At 32.6% G+C, this 17,941-nt stretch overlaps 5 protein-coding genes across 8 annotated transcripts; 2 read left to right on the top strand and 3 right to left on the bottom strand.

The window, feature by feature from the left end:
* Nucleotides 1–279: 279 nt before the first annotated feature.
* Nucleotides 280–2,480, bottom strand: LOC122398582 (multiple inositol polyphosphate phosphatase 1). Its single transcript, XM_043398609.1, has 9 exons — nucleotides 2,350–2,480; nucleotides 1,969–2,248; nucleotides 1,596–1,906; nucleotides 1,396–1,521; nucleotides 1,179–1,323; nucleotides 1,010–1,110; nucleotides 800–909; nucleotides 528–722; nucleotides 280–448 (listed from the first exon to the last, which is right to left on the bottom strand). The coding sequence occupies exons 2-9, from the start codon at nucleotides 2,135–2,137 to the stop codon at nucleotides 280–282; spliced, it is 1,326 nt and encodes a 441-aa protein (XP_043254544.1). The 5' UTR covers nucleotides 2,138–2,248; nucleotides 2,350–2,480.
* Nucleotides 2,394–4,752, top strand: LOC122398583 (protein lin-37 homolog). 2 transcript variants are annotated; one of them, XM_043398610.1, is made up of 7 exons: nucleotides 2,394–2,439; nucleotides 2,755–2,788; nucleotides 2,891–2,969; nucleotides 3,143–3,281; nucleotides 3,347–3,565; nucleotides 3,785–3,968; nucleotides 4,076–4,414. In XM_043398610.1, exons 3-7 carry the CDS (start codon nucleotides 2,891–2,893, stop codon nucleotides 4,412–4,414), a joined length of 960 nt encoding a protein of 319 aa, XP_043254545.1. In that variant the 5' UTR covers nucleotides 2,394–2,439; nucleotides 2,755–2,788. The 2 variants fall into 2 exon arrangements, with proteins under 2 accessions (XP_043254545.1, XP_043254547.1); XM_043398612.1 differs by lacking the exon at nucleotides 2,394–2,439 and having other exon boundaries at nucleotides 2,652–2,788; nucleotides 4,076–4,224; nucleotides 4,353–4,752.
* Nucleotides 4,753–5,543: 791 nt separating this feature from the next.
* On the bottom strand, nucleotides 5,544–10,215 carry LOC122398581 (ankyrin repeat domain-containing protein 13D). 2 transcript variants are annotated; one of them, XM_043398607.1, is made up of 14 exons: nucleotides 9,946–10,215; nucleotides 9,069–9,204; nucleotides 8,870–8,994; nucleotides 8,751–8,796; nucleotides 8,533–8,676; nucleotides 8,313–8,384; nucleotides 7,632–7,812; nucleotides 7,329–7,554; nucleotides 7,121–7,249; nucleotides 6,880–7,030; nucleotides 6,634–6,795; nucleotides 6,425–6,525; nucleotides 6,261–6,349; nucleotides 5,544–5,783 (listed from the first exon to the last, which is right to left on the bottom strand). In XM_043398607.1, exons 1-14 carry the CDS (start codon nucleotides 10,042–10,044, stop codon nucleotides 5,546–5,548), a joined length of 1,899 nt encoding a protein of 632 aa, XP_043254542.1. In that variant the 5' UTR covers nucleotides 10,045–10,215; the 3' UTR covers nucleotides 5,544–5,545. The 2 variants fall into 2 exon arrangements, with proteins under 2 accessions (XP_043254542.1, XP_043254543.1); XM_043398608.1 differs by lacking the exon at nucleotides 8,313–8,384.
* A 275-nt stretch (nucleotides 10,216–10,490) lies between these two features.
* Nucleotides 10,491–15,648, top strand: LOC122398109 (kinase suppressor of Ras 2). Of its 2 annotated transcripts, none has more exons than XM_043397709.1 (16): nucleotides 10,491–10,833; nucleotides 11,324–11,464; nucleotides 11,551–11,698; nucleotides 11,764–12,027; nucleotides 12,125–12,278; nucleotides 12,386–12,564; nucleotides 12,687–12,950; nucleotides 13,017–13,156; nucleotides 13,301–13,424; nucleotides 13,513–13,700; nucleotides 13,779–13,955; nucleotides 14,383–14,568; nucleotides 14,706–14,839; nucleotides 14,913–15,050; nucleotides 15,162–15,291; nucleotides 15,428–15,648. In XM_043397709.1, exons 1-16 carry the CDS (start codon nucleotides 10,681–10,683, stop codon nucleotides 15,578–15,580), a joined length of 2,673 nt encoding a protein of 890 aa, XP_043253644.1. In that variant the 5' UTR covers nucleotides 10,491–10,680; the 3' UTR covers nucleotides 15,581–15,648. The 2 variants fall into 2 exon arrangements, with proteins under 2 accessions (XP_043253644.1, XP_043253643.1); XM_043397708.1 differs by having other exon boundaries at nucleotides 13,492–13,700.
* A 12-nt stretch (nucleotides 15,649–15,660) lies between these two features.
* LOC122398110 (lys-63-specific deubiquitinase BRCC36-like) lies at nucleotides 15,661–17,618 on the bottom strand. The gene is made up of 7 exons (XM_043397710.1): nucleotides 17,478–17,618; nucleotides 17,003–17,168; nucleotides 16,701–16,905; nucleotides 16,516–16,604; nucleotides 16,342–16,446; nucleotides 16,170–16,272; nucleotides 15,661–16,096 (listed from the first exon to the last, which is right to left on the bottom strand). Exons 2-7 carry the CDS (start codon nucleotides 17,114–17,116, stop codon nucleotides 15,951–15,953), a joined length of 762 nt encoding a protein of 253 aa, XP_043253645.1. The 5' UTR covers nucleotides 17,117–17,168; nucleotides 17,478–17,618; the 3' UTR covers nucleotides 15,661–15,950.
* Between the last annotated feature and the right edge of the window lie 323 nt (nucleotides 17,619–17,941).

The following is a 17,941-nucleotide window of genomic DNA, read 5'->3' as shown; positions in this document are numbered from 1 at the left end:
GTGGAATGGCCCCGATAATGAAAAAACTTTTCCCAATCATATACGGGACGCTTCCGAGCCGATGATGCAACCAAAAAAGACGCGAATCTGTTAGGTCGTTCCCATAAATTCGTGTCGTACTAATGGGTTTCCCAAAAGTGTTCAACGCTAATATACGGGAGGTATAAATGTTATTAATACAATTCAATGACTCAAAACTGTTAAGAATATGAAATAATTTATTTAGAAATTTCTTTAAAATAATGTAAAAACAGTTGAGTATTAATATAATTTACAAAATTATGTGTTTTCTTCTATGTTACACATTGCATCGAACTGACACTCTACTTCGTGGTCAGGATACAGTGCCTTCATAATGGACAATGGGCATGGTACATTTAAAGGACACCCTGGTAGATAGAGTGGTCTTTCTTGATGCATGGAAAGAATACTTGGACCGCTTGAACAGCTGAAACAAAAGATACACGCGTCGGGAATATAAAAAAGCATAATTATCTTTTATGTACAAAATAATAATTAATACTTACTTGTATAAAACAAACGCGATATTAGATGCGAACGTATCGATAATACCGGTCTTCCATGCTCTATCATCTCCATACAGAGAAAAGAGATCGTGCATTAAATGTTGATCGTCTTTTGCAACGCCCAATAAAGCCAACAATTTCAAAATGGTGCCCGAATGGGTGAAATACGCTGATACCAATGGCCCATCGGCCGATCTGCGATTCAGAGGGTTTGTGACTTCAAATGAACTTTTTTAACTTGGATAAATTTTAAAAGAAAAATGTATTCTTACGCGACAAAGGTAAACATATCTCTCAATGCAGAACATGCTTGTTCGTAAGTTAATTTGTGACCATATCCGTCGATCCAATATTTTCTTAAATCCTCCGCATACTCCAAAACCTGAAAAATTTATATTTGGAATTCAGTTAAATCGTCGGTAGAATTTCACAAAGAAAGTGTGTGACTATTACAATGATAAAAGTTTAAGCATAAAATTCACCTTAAAATCATTTAATGAAAACATTCTACACCAAGGTGACTCTGTGCTTGGCTGCCATGCTGTTTCAAACCCACATATCATATGCATCAAGTATGCAGTTTCTGAAATACACTTTTGTCTCAAGTACTTCATGAATTAAATTAAATTAAGTTAGATTTATATACCTTACCATAATCAATCCGATGACCAATATGTTTTGAGACATCTTGCAACATCTTGGTAAAAATTTCACTCTTCAAAAATCTCTCTCTCTCTATTTGTGCACTTTGATTTTGGTGCACCTCAACTAACCAACGATGACAACGTTTGTAAAACTAGAAACTTAAAATAAAATCATTAAGTAATGGAAAATCAATTATTGATTAAAGTAGGTGGTTGAAAATTACTCTTAACACAGGATCCTTATCTTCTGCTTCTGGATACCAAACTTTGTGACTACTGTATCTGCCAAATAAACCAGTGGCAAAGTTTCTGGCACTTTCTTTGGTACGCTGTGTAGCAGTATATTTGAACTAAAATTTAATATTAATATTTAATACATATAGTAGAAGTATACATTGGGAATAAAGATTCTATTCTTCTTTACCCTATAAGTCTCATTATTGTAATCATCTGGCATAAGAGTAGGGAACCTAGATTGATATCTTTCCCCTAAATCAATCATCTCATTTTCACCTTCTTCTGCTAGTTTCATGATATTGTCCTTGGTGAAGGTAATCTTCCAATCTGCCAATAAAACTGCATCATCAGCCATAAGACTTGTTTTATTTTTTTGATAATTATCTAAAATGATTTGTTGTAAATTTGGCAGTTTTTCAGTCATGGATGATATATACTTCATGCTAGGAAATCTTGTACCATGCCTTAAAATTAACCATATCTTCTTTGGCACACAACCTAAAAATAACATTAGTATAAATTAATTTGTTGCACAGGTAATAATCAAATAATCTACATACCTGTATACTCGAATGGAGAATCATTATAGTTAGCTATAAATCTGTATGGTGTTTTTGTTCCTAATTTACATCTGTAATCTCTGTTATGTAGAAAACAGTTATGTGCAAAAGAAACCATTATACTTATGCTTAAAATCAAAAGTACTTTTATATTCGATATTTGTTGCATCTTATCAATATTTTATGTATCTACAATACACAAAGTTCGTATCCGACCTAAAATTTTGGTTTCAAATGCTTGTATTGACCAAACAATAGCAGCTTGTATCAATCTTTAGCACTACAAAATTTGTAAAAATATCACTGGTCGAATTTTATACGTAACATAAAGAAAACGCAATGAAAATCATTTAAAAAAAAATTGAAAAAGTCAAAACGTACTAACGAGAACCTCCAGAAATCGGACGATCCGGTAATGAATTGTGGTGATCTTTGAAAAGGATCAACGTGTGACATTCAACGTGATTCAATGTACGAAGTTACTCGAAGTTGTTTTACTTGTAATTTTTCCGAATGATCATTTTACTGTTTAAATAGCATGACAGTAACTTTTATTCAAAAGAATTGAAACTAAGGCAAAATTATAATACAAAATTACTTTGCATTATTTTCAAAGCATCGCATGTTGTTGAATCAAGTTATATTTTATCACTTAACCTAACACATTCGAATCTTCGACAATACAAAAGTTGTGAAAAAATAAATATATGCATTAACTTTTCCTATTTTTTCTTCGTAACAATATCTTCGAGTAATTCGTGAAATTATTTTATTTATAAATTATAGTGTCATATGTGGATGAAATAGAATATTTACAAAGGTATGTTTATGATAAATTATTGTTATACTATAATTACTAAAAAGCATTGCAGTTACTTGTAACATACAATCAATATATTAATTAACTTTTGTTGCAACTTAGATGGGAAAGAAAAGAAATATTCAACCAACACCTGCTCCTCTTCCTGGACGGGTGAAAGTGGAAATAAAAGATGAATTGGGTAATAGAAAATATTTTATTTATATCTACCAATTTTAGCAGTAATTATTAATTCATTATTGTATTACAGTTTTTGGTATAATAATTTATTGAATTACATTAATCTTCAAAATAGCTGCATTCTTTGTTATTGGCAATACGAATGTTATAAACTTGAAATGAATTTTGCTATAGGAGATAGTGATGTACTTATTGCAAGAGATCGTTTAAAAGGAGCACTTAGAGAGCTGTTGCAACATAGTGATACAGGATCATCGGCAGATTCGAGCGAAGAAAATTCATCGCAAGATTATAAACATCAAATGAAAAGAATGTAATATCACTGAAATATGTACAGATATTTTTCTTTTACATAAACTAATGGGTCTACTATTCTAGTGACCATATGTTTAAAACAAAATCAATGGGTAATCAACAGCCACGAAAAGTAAGACGTCGCAGACAAGTGCAATTGGATACAGCATTTCATCATACTTATGTAATGAAACTATTCGATCGGAGTGTTGATTTAGCACAGTTTCAAGAAGACACGCCGCTTTATCCTATATGTAGGGCTTGGATGGCTAATCAACCAAGGAATCCTAATCTTGTTCCAAAGTGAGAAATGCAAAACAATGGAAAATTACAAATATCTAAATGTTATTCATTCATTTTGATGCTTGCTCGTACATAACAGTCTTAATTATCTTATTAATGCTATTACATTTTCATATGTATTTATGTTAACATTAACATCATTTTAAGAATATTATTCGTAGAATATTTATACAGATTTATACAGAAACAACGCAATTTACATTTTGTATTTGCGTTTAGAGTGCGCAGCCCAAGTCCCGAAATAGTAAACGAAGTTAATGTAAGTAATAATATATTGGACACAAACGGAGATGTTCGCGACGTTTATTATCTGCCGCCTCCGTTACCTTGCGAAGAAGCTATGCCTAGAAATCGTATACCTTCGCCAACATCTAGAGAAAAGGAAGAATTAAATTTAGATTATGTAAGATATTTACCCGGATAAATTCACATGTTTTATCCTCTTAACGCGAAAGTACGATCATTAACTATCGTAATAAATCTGTATGCATTATGGATAATATATTCTAGGACGGACAATCTTTGAAGACGCGAGAAACACTGTTAAGAGAACATAGAATACATTGGAATATTGTACGTAAAAAATGGCATCAGCAAGCGCATAAGAATGAACAACGTTTTGTACAGAGTGCAAATATATTAAATACTATATTTAAGAGGTTTGTATCAAAGATGTTGACGGGATTATATCTAATTATTAATTGGAATTCTGTAAAAATATTTTTCAGATTAAATTTTATGCTGCAGAATGCACTTTATTATAAAAACATTATTATTTCTGTTTTAGGGCACAATCAGAATTTGAATAGCCGATCTATGGCAGTATTGATACTGTCGGCTATTCATTAACAAAATCTGTGCTCGATCAGCATATATAACATTTTTTTTTTTTCAGATTTTTCTACATACGTTTTATTTTATACACTTAATTATACCTGTTGTATACTACTTGTAGAAATATACCTTTTTATTACAGTACAATTAATATATAGCAACTATATTTTATGAGTTTATATAAAAGGAATCGCGTGACAAGCAATAATTCGTTTTTCTTTCCATAGAAATTATTGAAGGACAGTGATATGTAGTAAAATTATATTTGTATTTCGATACAAATTGCTGTATGATAACAACAGGTTAATTAATGGTTTCTTATTCCGTACATAATTTGTTTGAATAATAAAATAACTTCAACGAAATTATTTATCTAGAATGAATAAACTATAAAGAATAAATAACAAACTTTTATTATATTACTACTACTCTTAATAAATTGGAACGCTACTTACAATTATTTTATCACGGGTATAAAAAGGAACTTGGAATAGTTTTAATTGCCCAAACACTAAGAGAGGCAGTTTTCAGCATATTGTTACACAGAATGTTAATGAAAACAGTAATTCATTAAATATAATTAGACGATTGATGCTAGAAATTTCGAAGAAAATCTAATGCTAGGAGAGAGGACAAAACGAATAATTGTTGAAGGCTTGAGAATTACAAGCTTTTTATTTTAAATATTGACAGTCGTAACTTACAGTACGTACTTTCAACAAGAAGATTTTATCCGTATTTGATTGGGTAATTGTTCGACCTCAAACATAATTTGAGCCAAAGAAAAATGTTCCAACTTTTTGCCAGAGCTATATTGTAATTTTCAAGACTTCTGAGTGTTATGTACCACAATCTTCATACTACTACATATTTCCTCCATATAAAATGTAGCTAAGAAATAAATAACATAAGTTAAAATCATTTACTTTCATAGTTAATGCTATATGATTTTCACCATTTGACCTGTACGCTGTAACTATATACCATAACAAATGTCTGTTGCAAACAACAGTTTTACTTTACGGATCGTAGGAAATGATTTCTTGTTTGACAGTCTCGATATTGCGCGGCCGGAAGATTTCTCGTGATCGTGGAAGTATAGCTTGATCAAGTTTCATTTATGACTATTGCACATTTTTTTAAAGTTCACTTGTCTGTCAGAGACAGCTCCAACACTTGCCGAAACGTTTCTTCTTCCAGCAATCGGCGCTGCTCTTCTTCCAATTGTTGTTGCTCCGACAATCTTAATGCTAATCTTAATTGTTCCGTCGTATCTTCGAGCGCGTCGGGATCTTCTACGTCACTAGCTTTATTCATATTACTTTGACCACTCGCACATGCAACAGTACTCTCCTGATACAGCGCCAGGCTTGCCTGAATAGCTCTGCATTAAACAAAAAATCAAAAATTTATCGTTTGTTCATTGAGATCAGAGGTGGGCAAAATTCCCATTTCTGATAAAAATGTTGCACAATAAAAATATTGCCTAGCATTGTTATTCTATGTACGTCGGCGCGTACAAAAGTTTCAGGCTGCTAAAATATACGAAAAATGGGACTTCTAAACAAATTGAAAAACTATTTCACTTCTAACACATCGTTCGGTTTCTCGCGTTTAGCGCAAGAATTTGTATACATTGTTACACGAACGTTCTAAATATTTATCAATGGTCTAACAAAATACTTTTTGGAATTCGCTTTGAATGATTATCGTGAACCAACATTTGTTAGAGGTATCCTTCACCCACCTTCCTGAATATGAATTGTTGAGCAAGAACACATGCAAAATAAATTTTTTAGAACCTTTAAAATAAAAGCAAGGTATCCGAAACGACATTCCTATGAGTGTTGTATTTTCGTACCTTTGTAGTTGCCTTTCCTCTTCCGTTGTCATGTTGGGTGTCGTTGGTCGTGATGGTTTTTGAGACCTTAAAGCTTCCCATATATCGACCTTAATAATTCAAATTAAATAACATGTTAGAATTTGTCTAAATTAATTAAGTTGGAAGCTTAAGCATATGCATACCTCGTCGCGTTCGCTTCCAGCTTCTAGTAAACTCTGTTGAATAGCAAACTGTAACAGGTCATCTTCTTCCTCAATACTGAATTGTGTTCGAACTTCAGCACCTGTAAAAAATATATATAATAGTAGCGTTAAACTAGATTTCATTAAAGTTCTTTAGGCTCGAACCTTGAGCTTTTATACATGATGTACATTATATAAGTAATGCTTACCCAATTTGACATATCCCATTGGTGCTTCAAAGCAAGTGTCATCAACTAAACAGGTCATTCTATTAGTTTCTTCTAAATGACCTACATGCGGTACTTCTTGATCCATGCCAAAAATATTTCCAAACGTTATTCTCGCGTTTAATATATGGAACAGAGGTATTTCTAAAATAACAAAACATAACTACACGTTTATCAAACATTAGTATATCAAATGCATTTTTTATTCCGAAAGACTACAATATTTACCAATTTTAACAGGAAATCCAGCTGGCAATTGCATTTGAATAAAATCCTTTAATTTTGCAAAATGCGAACTGGATATTGCCATAAGATCAACAATTGGCATAATTTGTTCTTGAAGACTTAATGGATATTCTTCACTTAGCCACAAAGTTGCCTGTAAGTTCATTTGATATCTAATTACATTTGATCCAATATTGATTAAGATTACATTCTCGTAAAAAAATATAATTTCAGCATAAAATACCTTAAATTTCTGAATTTTTGTATTTACTTCCTTTGGTCTACCTATATCTCTTCCGTTTAAATCAACATCCGGATCAAAATATTCTTCAGCAGTAATGTTAGACGGATTTCCAACATTGTTATATTCTTCCTAAAGCAAATATATTATTAAATATAATTCCGAAGTTATCCCGTAGTTCGTCATAAAATATTTAAGAAAAGAAAGTTACGCTAGTAGTTGCACTGATGCAGTTCTCTTGTTGTTGTTCTGCTATGCCAAGAAATGATTGTAGAGGCGTACGAGGAGCGCGAGCCCTTATTTTGTCAGGTTCGGACAAGTGATCTAATCGGGTTTTCGTTATTAATTCTACATTACTTGCACTAAAAACCTTACACTCGTGTCCGTTTACTACCTCACTTTTATCAGATCGCCAACCCCATAAACCAGCTTTATTTCTATTTAAACATTAAAAACGTTGGTAAAAAAAAATATTTACGTGAGATTCTAACGGTAAAATGGAAAGTATAATTACCGTTCAAAACTAATCTTATCCGTATCTATATATGTAGTAACTATAGGATTTGTAAGGCGAGCTAATACACCTTCTTCAGAAGGATCCATTAGTTGTATATTATCCACATCTATGAGTTTCATATGCTCGACGTATACTTTCCGTGTTTCGTGATCTACTTCCATCATCGTTGCTCCATCGTCTGTATAAATAAAAATTCTATTTTTATATTAAAATAATTTTTTATGAAACAATTACTGAAATAGAACTTACATATTGTTCTACAATGTAATACTCAAACTAATTAATTTTATGGATAACTACTACTAATTGCATAAAGTCTAATAATAACATGTTTTCAAATATTTTATATTTAAATATATATGTATATTTAAGTACTTACTTGTACGAAGATATGAATAAATTACATATTAGAAGCAGTTATTTATATAATTATACAGCAATATAAATATTATTATAACGACTATAACTAAATGACACATATGCTTACCCATTGCAAGCTTTTGTGTATTACATAAACTTTTAAAAAATAATAAAAATCGAAAGAAAATAATCATAAATAGAATAGAAAAGTAAATATCTACGTAACGAATCTATTGAATAAATTTGTTTTTACTTTGTAGAAGTGTATATTCCCTAAAGTCCTGTACACCACATTAATTGTAAAAGTAATTCTGTCACCTGACTCTTGTCCCACCATACTGAACACATAACTCCGTTCGCATCTAATTGCCACAGGTACATTTGATGCAGCTTGCATTTAATATACACAATTAAAGAACAAATAAATGATTCTACTATTAATATAAATGAAAAAAAAACACGGAAAAAAACCTGAATATTGAAATAAACTATACGAATATTAATGTTCATGCAAAATAATGATCTCAAAAATATTTACTTTGTCCTTTGAAAACATAACTGCGATTTCCACGTTGCCAATTGGCATGATCAAATCCCAATAATGTTGTATCGATTCTCACGTTACTGCCTTGTTTGTATACTTTATAAGTGTCACTAGGACACATTCTAGAGGCAAGAGGAACTAACGATAAGCAAAATATTAGTTTTATGCCTGTACTTAAAGAAAATGATAGAATTATGTGTTTTTCTAATTACCCCAACTAGTAAATTCCCATTTCATTTCTACGTAAAAATCAGGAGCCTGAAAATATTTGATTTTGGTTTACATTCTGCAAAATATCACTATGCTTTCTGGATTGTTCTAACGAACCCACTTGTTTAAGTTTATGAAGTAATTCTGGAATACCGGCTACCCGATTGCAATATCTTTGATAATCTCTACGTGCTAGCACCATCTGCAATAGCTCAGGATTTCCTGTGCCAACTGCTTCATGGACCACTATAAAAAAAAAATTACAAATTATGTACATATTTTTATAGAAATTTGAAAAATGTAGCAAATGAGATTATTACCACTCCATCCTTGTGTATTTTCTGTGTTGACATTAGCTTCATGTTGCAATAACACTCCAACGCAACTAATATTACCCAAAGTTACAGCTAACATCAGTGGTGTTCTTCCCCTATTATCATGCTTCTCAATGTCATGCTAGATGAAAATGATTCTTTGTTAATTATGATTCTTATGTTTCTATTAACTTACATGTATATTCTTAAAATAATTATGAACATTTTTTTTTTGAGTAGATCTGATAAAATTTCATTGTATAATATTTTATTATTTGTAATATTAAAAGAAGGATTGACAAGGTTAATAATTTGTGATACAATTATTATACTATATCAAATCGATCGGTGATATATTCAAAGTATAATATCGAAAGTTAGAAGTCAGTGAACATTTATGGTTTCCCACATACATGAGGCTTCACTCATAAAGCTCTCTTGACAGCATACCAAATAATGTATTCAAATCAATAGGATGTAATTGATTTTAATAGATTAAAATAAATTCATCAATTCTGAGATTTTTTTAGATATCCTTGTATACCAATACAAGGGGGCATTACTAAATTTGCATACATTAGTTTGTTAGCATTTGTCATAAAATAACATTCGAAAAACATACTTTCCTATTATTTTTCAGAATCACACAGTGCATGTGCAAATTAATTTCTACTTTATCACTGTTATTATCCAATACATGGACAGAGAAACGAGACATAAGGGAAATGTCATTTATCATATTCGGTTAGTAAGGAAAAAAAAATAGCAATCGACAAATTTCCAAGACTCTTCTCTTCATTAATGCATCTGCTTAATTACAGATGCTACTGACGATATCTTCGAACGCGGTTTAATAATCGGATGACAATTTTTTCGTACGAACCAGCTTCGAAGATAACTCATCCTCGAGTTCTACATAGTTGTTATTCCATACGAGCCAGTGCAGCGGATAATTCTTTTGTATCGTATCTATATTCACCATTTCTATCGAGTCCTTCTTAACGCTGACATATAACACCAGTAATTATACAAAATTCCACAATTCAAACACACGACACAGAATTTTGTCAGACGAATACATGTCACCGAGCCAGATATGTGGCGAGCAAATGATCATTACTCATCGACCGGGTAAGACAGCTAGATAAGAAACTCCGAACCGCACGCTGAGTGCATAAAATGAAAAAAGGAAATGTTGCAAGTGGCGCTTATATACGTTCTGTTCAGTAAACATTTCCAAAACTATGCAGTTCAGCATAAGTTACAAATAGCTTTGTAGGGGGCACGTAGTCCCACCCTAGGGAGGCCAGCGAGTGGCGTGGTTGGCAGTAACGTGGCCCGCTGTAATCATGTAAGTCACGTTAACTTAAGAAAGCGTTTTTAGGAACACCATAAAGTCGCTCGAATGAACCTGCTGAGATCCCGGATTGTTGGGCACCGATTGACGTCACCGATAGGCGGCCAAGATGGTTGTCAATGTTGATAAGTGATTTGGTAACACGGAGAGCCAGTGATAAAGCCGTGACCGATACGGACCCCGTGCGAGAGTAATTATGCCCGTGAAGTAGGTGTCAGGGTTCGCGGACAACAAAACAGGGGGCCGTCATCGTGGCGCGGGATGGCGGACGGCGAGGATGCGGAACAAGAGATTCGTCGAGCCTTAGATGTCGTTCAATCCATGATTGACATCTCCGCCGATCGGCTCGAAGGCTTGAGGACCCAATGTTCCACCAGCGCGGAACTCACGCAACAGGAAATTCGCACGCTCGAGGTACCGCGAAATAATTCGCAGCCCCTTCGATTTTTTTCTCATTCTTGTTTTTCGTTACCTTCAAACATGATCGCCTTGACCTCGTGAAGGGCTGTTCCGTGTGATTGTCAACAAGTTGCAAATGCATTTCTTTATCGACTTTGAGTTTATATCTGCATGCACGCGAATAATTTTACGCTATTGTACCCCCGTTTATCTTTTCACCGCGTATCCGAGACAATGATACAATGTCGCGTCGTAAAAAATATCGAACTTTTTATTTCCTCCGGTGTGGAATACTTTTCAAATACTTTGTTTCGGTAAAACAATTTCGAGCGATCGAAGTGGGAATTATTGTAATTATATTTTCGCTTACTTCATTATCTTTTTATGAAAAAAAGACGATAAAAATATAATTCAATTTGATGTTGAAAAAGATATTGCATGCTTACTTTGTGAATCTATTGTTGTTATTCGTTCTTATCATTAATATAAGTGATTTATATTTCAGGGAAAACTTATCAAATTATACTCAAAGCAACTAGTAACCAAAGCCAAACTGGCTGTAGAATCATTGCCTGCAGAGATGAGGCAATATCCATCTTTGCAGCAATGGTTACGGGTAGTGGGACTTACACAAGAGTCTATACAGGTACAAATAATCTTTCAAAAATATGTTTCTGTAATCTTTATTTTAAAAATTTCATAGCAAATACGTACATTAATAATAAATTTCAGATGGTCTGCTCTAAGGCTAACTCATTGGAAGCTCTCAAAGAGAAGTCTGAACATGAGTTAGGTAGTATGTTGGGTGAAAATAATGTTAGACACAAAGAAGAACTTCGTAGACTTTGTAGGGCATTGCACAATCTTCGTCGGTATATGGGTAAGAGTTCATTTATATTGGAACAGTGCACATTGTATTTTTATTTAATATTATATTTTGTTTAGATGTTCTCTTAAGAGGAGATATGGATAATAGTGATATGAATTTGTATTGGGATTCTTGGGATAGACACCATGTACGTACTGGAGCATCTCCTAGGCCAGCTCGATGCCGTACAACCAGATGTTCTGTTCCTTCAGAAGACAGCATTCCATATCATAATAACAACAATAATCTTAACAGTGATATATTAGCACAAGCTTCTTCCATTACGTCTTTATCTTCAACTAGTCCTCCTTCTACTCCTCTTTTACAAAGGTCAGGACGTGGTAAGTAACAACTTTCTTTCAAATATATTAATTTATTTCACGTTATAATATACTTATACAATTTTATAATCACCGAAATTTTGTTTTCTAATAATAGGAATCAAGTTTCCAACAACTCCTCCTCCTTGTAAAAAACATCAAATAGGTTTACAAAATACAATATCGCAACCAGAAGTGTTTCCATTAACTAAGTCAAAATCTCATGAATCACAATTAGCAAATCGTCTTGAAAATGGAGATACAGCTTCAAGGTAATACTTTTTCGTTATTCGGCAAACATAATGCAATATCAGAGACCGATTCTCTTTTAATAAATTAATGTAAGCATTATACATATGTTCGTTCATCGTTTCCGTAGTTGCGGGACCGATCCTGTTGGTTCAGTGGGAAGAAGAAATCGTCTGCCTACGGAATCAGGATCTTACAGCAGTAATGCAGACATTACAGGGGAAAGTCTGTTACTGAATAGTAGTAGTCCCGTTAAATCACCACCTTATTCTAGCGCGGAAAGCGATGATAACAGTTTTAAGGGAACAGGTAAATGCATTTCTAATAAAAACGTTAGGCTTTCCGGATCAAAAGATGTATAAGACGGAGAAGATAGTTAGTGCTTCTCGTCATTAAAATAAATTGCAAATGATTACTTTTATCTTCCATAGTAACAAGTCTTCAAGTGCCAAAGTCACCACGTACTCCGACTGTAACCCGAGGAATGGGCCATATAATTGCTCACCGCTTTACCAAAACTTTCAAAATGATGACGACATGCGACTATTGTGAAAAGCAAATGTTTATGGACACTGGCTTAAAATGCAAAGAATGTAAATATAAATGTCACCGGGAATGCGAATCCAAAGTACCACCTTCTTGTGGCTTACCTCAGGAACTCTTCGACGAGTTTAAAAGATCTGTACAAGGTGACGGTGCGTATAAGCTTTAAAGTTTTATCGATTCCTTCCGACAAGTTTGACTAAAACAAAATTTTTTAGGTATGGTAAATGTTTCTCCAATATTAAGCAAACCTGGTATAACATCCCCTAATCATCACAACTCAAATTTATTGAGCTCTTTAAATCGAAGGGATCGAAAACGATCCCATCCACATTCTTCTGTGAACATACCTTTTCAGGTGTGTTGAATATGGGTTCACGTTTCTTTATATTTTTTCTTCGGTCAATGTGATCCTTGTTTATGTCAGAAACACATACCTTGAAATTACAATCGAGATGAAAACCATTTAACACTTGATACTTTACGAATGTATATTCATCAGGGCGCGGATTCTAGTTCAAATACCTCGAGCTGTAATAGCTCAACGCCTTCTAGTCCAGCTTTGCTACCTGCCAATACGAGCCAAACTCCACAGGCACCTGCCAAACAACAGTTCCATTTTCCAGGTACCAAAATTATCGTACAATGCATTTTATCGCGATATAGAAAAAATTGATCACAATTCACTTCCAGATGTTGTGCTCAATGATAAAGGTGTTACATTGGAAACCCATCGACTCGAAGGTACAAATATGTCGAGCGATAGCGAAAGAACAGTGAGTGTTTCTGGATCTGGTAGCGTTAGCACAGATTCCGAACGCACACCTGTTAGGGTTGATTCTCAGGATTCTCAAGTCTCTGACGGAGAACCAGGAGACAGTCGTTGGCCGCGGCAGAACAGTGTACGCAACATCAATGTACTTAGAAGAGAGCTGTAGCTTTGTATTACAATCGCGTCTAAATGGGATTTATCATTACAGTTATCGATGCGAGAATGGGACATTCCTTATGACGAATTGAAAATTGGAGAACCTATAGGTACCGGAAGATTTGGTACAGTGTACAGAGGCTATTGGCATGGTAATGTTGCGATTAAAGTCTTGAACATGGACTATTATTTAGACGATGATAAAACATTGGAAGCATTCAAGTTAGAGGTATAATAAATTTTTGTGCAGTTGAATTACATTTACTAATTCGATTCGGCCGTGAAATTTTCATACACGTTATAAAAAGTATTCTTCCGCTGGGAATAGCTTGTTCTAACGCTTATACTTTCGCTTTTACTAATTACAACACGAGCAAAATAATGAATCGATTGATTTCGTAGCTTAATTGAGAATTTATATATCATTATTTCTAGTATAATGGTACATATAAAATTAATGTATCGCATGGAACTATTATTCTTGATTTAAATACTAATGCACCGTTTTGTTTTCAAATAAAAACTTTATAAATTAATAAATGTAGCATGATATCATGTCTTATTGTAAATTAATTATTCTCGTAACATCATTTACTCGAATAAAATGTAATATCATAACGTTCATTATTTAAATTATATTACGTTCAAATTTATAGGTGGCTACATTCCGAAAAACTAGACATGAAAATCTAGTTTTATTTATGGGAGCTTGCATGAAGCCTCCTCGCTTGGCGATAGTGACTAGTATGAGCAAAGGCATGACTCTTTACACTCACATTCACCTGCGTAAAGATAAATTTAATATGAATAAAACCACTATCATCGCTCAACAGATTTCTCAGGTATATACACGTAAAAAGCATTTAAACAAATCCTTTGGTGTAATTATCATTCCGGGTAGAATTTATCGTCATTTTTTTTTTTTTTTTAACAAATTTAAAAAGAAAATAAATCATGAAACGCGCTTCTTATTATCTAGGGAATGGGATATCTTCATGCTCGTGGAATAATTCACAAAGATCTTAAAAGCAAAAACATATTTTTAGAAAATGGAAAAGTTGTCATAACTGATTTCGGTTTATTCAGTGTCACAAAACTTTGTTATGGAAATAGGTAAACTTTCAATTTAAACGATGTACTTGATGTAAATCGTAATTCTAATTTATATTTATTATTTTTTGCACAGACAAGGAAATGCGTTGAGTATACCGCCTGGCTGGTTATGTTATTTAGCTCCTGAAATTGTTCGACGACTGAGACCGCAACAAAATCGAGATCAGGAAGAATTACCTTTTACAGAGGCTTCTGACGTTTATGCATTTGGGTAAGTATAAACAAAATTGGCATGAAATATAACTTTGCTTTATAAGTGTAATGCATTCTATCTAATAAACATAGCAAAGAATATTGATCTAAAAGAAGTGTCCTATCATAGGACCGTGTGGTATGAGCTTTTATGCGGTGAATGGCCGTTTAAAGGACAACCTCCCGAAGCAATCATTTGGCAAGTCGGTAAAGGAATGAAGCAAACGTTAGCTAATTTACAAGCCTCCCGTGATGTAAAGGTATATTAAATTGAATATGTTGTAAATTTTATTTACAGATTTTTACAAGATGCTGCTTAAAATATTCGTCGACTTGTTCGATTTCATAGTTTCTATAATCTTTTAACATTGATTCTTTTTCCCCACATATTTATAGGATATCCTAATGCTTTGTTGGTCATATCATGCAGAAAATCGGCCCGATTTTGCGAAATTGTTAACTACTCTGGAAAAGCTGCCTCGCAAAAGGTTAGCACGTAGTCCTTCTCATCCTATACATCTTTCTCGTTCTGCAGAATCCGTGTTTTGAATACATTTAAGTCTATTTAAATACACTGTTGTTCTCGTAGTGTAAATATAGAACTGTGCAATTATTGCCAGAACTTTGTTCGTGAAAGGTAAAATAAAAATAATCACTGAAAGGTTTGTTTGTCTGTTCTTATTTGGTTGACAAAAAAAAACTCGTGGAAATTAAACAAGAAAGAAATTCATTATATTTCGTTATCTTAAGTAACTTTACATTTTGTACATGAAACTTGCTTTCACCTTGCACAATAAATAATACGAAAACCGAATGAAAATGTATTAGTACAAAGTGGAAAAATACTGAACTTAATATACTTATGTTTATTACGCATAAGAAAAAGAAAGAAATATTTGTTTTTTACAGGAAGAAATTTTTATTCGTTGCTCACTTTTTGCAATTCCTGTAGCTGCCTTTGAAGAAGCGCGGCGCGTAATTTATTTAAAGCTATCCTCTTCTGAAACGTCAATACTAAAGGCTTCGTAATTATATCCGTTATGTGAACCAATGTACGCGTTCTCACTGTAAATAATAATCAAATGCATTCTTTCTTTGTTGCAATGAAAATCGCAAATATTTAAATAATTAAACTAACCGGCGTTATTATGTATACTGGCGAGAATATCCTGATGATTTTTACATGTTTCTGCCATCTCTTCTTCTTCTTGAACCAAAATTTTCGGTAAATCCGTCATTGTCTAAATCAAATATATGAAAATTACATTTATATCTAAAACTAGCTAGAAATATATCCTATAAAAGTTTACCTTTAAACATTTATCAGATATCAGAGATGAGTGTACAATTTCTAATGGAATCTCTGTTGCTTCTCCATTACATGATTGAAAACAAGTTAAAGAGATCTCTTGCTCCTGTTATTTAAACAACCACAATAAATGAAATGTACCATAACAGTTGGATAACTTTCATTCGATACTTACCTTAGATTCTTTGCTTTCTGAAAATACTGAGAATATCAAACCCACAAAGGTACGATCCATTGTCTGATATGTTGTTTGAGTTCTAACATCTAGAAAGATATTTTTATTATCAAAATTCTGTGTTGAATAAAGTTTATTTATTTTGTTATCTATATATGAGTAGTAAATATAATTTGTACACCTACCAAGGTGTGAAGGGCAAACAGTTATGTGTGGATGTGAATGGTACCAACCAAGCACACGTACAGGATGGTTTAGTTCATCTGTTAATCGTTCTGCTTCCACAACAGCTTTCAATAATTGTTCAGATGAAATTTCAACTCTGTCTTTCTTTTTGTCCAAACGTCGTAAAATAATAACAGCAATAATTTTTGTAATGCCACATACTGTCTAACATAAATTATCATTGAAGCAATAGATATATTTTTTGCAGAAATGAAAAATGTGTAAAATTGCATCAGGTAACAAAATATAATTATGAACATACATCCCCGATCAATAGTCCCATTACTTCAAAACTTTCTGTTGACAAGGCATGCTGTAAACATGTCATGTACACATCAGTTTGTAATTCTACTTTTTTCAGTGGAAATGCAGCCATTATGTAAGTCTCTGTTGTAAATATAATTGAATATGTACAATCAAAACTGAATCTGAAATCAATTACATTTATTAATTTTATGTAATTTTAATAAAAATACGGGACTACATTATAGAGTAGCCTTCTTTGAACAATATACATTTAATTCGTGTTTTAAGTTCTGGAAAGAAAGCATATAACCTCAATAATATAATAATATTTCAACTTTAAGTTTGAATTCACATTTCAAATCGGTATTAAAAATGATAAATATTGTTTGTAATTACTTTTGCAATAATTTTATACAGTACAACGCGATTGTTTTTTTGGTATTCTTAAAAGTTAAATATTCGTAGATTCGGTATAAATTATGTATACGTACATATAAACATTAAAGTTTTCCAGAAACGAAGAAATAATATTATTTATATGTTAGTGCGTTCTCTTTGGTTCTTTTCATAAATGATATTTTATACAATATCAGTACGGTTCAAAACAAACTTCGTCGCCATTTGTCACTAATTGTGACGATGTGCAGTGCAGTTGCATTGGTGTTATATACTTCCTACATTATATTTGAAACGTTCTGTATTTTTAATACGAATTTGTGTATGTGTATACACCCTTCTTTTTTTTTCATTTATTATACATATATAAATAAAAATACGTCAAATTAATGTTATTGTACAAATTAAGAGATACGTAAAAGCAGATTGCAAAAGTTACCTTAAAAAAATGTTAATACTAATTAATATTTAAGTTTCTAATAATAACATATTTCGATAAAATTCCATTTTAAAATAAACCCATGAAACATTTGTACACGCGTATCATTTGTTTCTTATC

Source organism: Colletes gigas, unplaced genomic scaffold, assembly GCF_013123115.1.
Source record: "Colletes gigas isolate AHSC1104 unplaced genomic scaffold, ASM1312311v1 Colletes_gigas_Sc00011, whole genome shotgun sequence".
Lineage (NCBI taxonomy): Eukaryota > Metazoa > Arthropoda > Insecta > Hymenoptera > Colletidae > Colletes > Colletes gigas.
The sequence above is the reverse complement of the archived record's forward strand: the minus strand, read 5'-3'. Positions and strand labels throughout refer to the sequence as shown.

Excerpts from the sequence above, each read along its gene's own strand:
- LOC122398582 (XM_043398609.1), bottom strand. The coding sequence starts at position 2,137 with ATGCAACAAATATCGAATATAAAAGTACTTTTGATTTTAAGCATAAGT. Across the intron at positions 1,522-1,595 it reads ACAATAATGAGACTTATAGG|TTCAAATATACTGCTACACA; the intron begins GTAAAGAAGAAT and ends ATTAAATTTTAG. Across the intron at positions 723-799 it reads GATATGTTTACCTTTGTCGC|ATCGGCCGATGGGCCATTGG; the intron begins GTAAGAATACAT and ends TCTGAATCGCAG.
- LOC122398583 (XM_043398610.1), top strand. The coding sequence starts at position 2,891 with ATGGGAAAGAAAAGAAATATTCAACCAACACCTGCTCCTCTTCCTGGA. Across the intron at positions 2,970-3,142 it reads GGAAATAAAAGATGAATTGG|GAGATAGTGATGTACTTATT; the intron begins GTAATAGAAAAT and ends ATTTTGCTATAG. Across the intron at positions 3,282-3,346 it reads AAACATCAAATGAAAAGAAT|TGACCATATGTTTAAAACAA; the intron begins GTAATATCACTG and ends CTACTATTCTAG.
- LOC122398581 (XM_043398607.1), bottom strand. The coding sequence starts at position 10,044 with ATGGTGAATATAGATACGATACAAAAGAATTATCCGCTGCACTGGCTC. Across the intron at positions 8,385-8,532 it reads TTATGTTTTCAAAGGACAAA|CTGCATCAAATGTACCTGTG; the intron begins GTAAATATTTTT and ends ATTAAATGCAAG. Across the intron at positions 7,813-8,312 it reads TATGGTGGGACAAGAGTCAG|ACGATGGAGCAACGATGATG; the intron begins GTGACAGAATTA and ends TTATTTATACAG.
- LOC122398109 (XM_043397708.1), top strand. The coding sequence starts at position 10,681 with ATGGCGGACGGCGAGGATGCGGAACAAGAGATTCGTCGAGCCTTAGAT. Across the intron at positions 11,465-11,550 it reads TTACACAAGAGTCTATACAG|ATGGTCTGCTCTAAGGCTAA; the intron begins GTACAAATAATC and ends AATAAATTTCAG. Across the intron at positions 12,565-12,686 it reads TAACAGTTTTAAGGGAACAG|TAACAAGTCTTCAAGTGCCA; the intron begins GTAAATGCATTT and ends TATCTTCCATAG.
- LOC122398110 (XM_043397710.1), bottom strand. The coding sequence starts at position 17,116 with ATGGCTGCATTTCCACTGAAAAAAGTAGAATTACAAACTGATGTGTAC. Across the intron at positions 16,906-17,002 it reads TGGGACTATTGATCGGGGAT|ACAGTATGTGGCATTACAAA; the intron begins GTATGTTCATAA and ends AATTTATGTTAG. Across the intron at positions 16,273-16,341 it reads TATCTGATAAATGTTTAAAG|ACAATGACGGATTTACCGAA; the intron begins GTAAACTTTTAT and ends TATTTGATTTAG.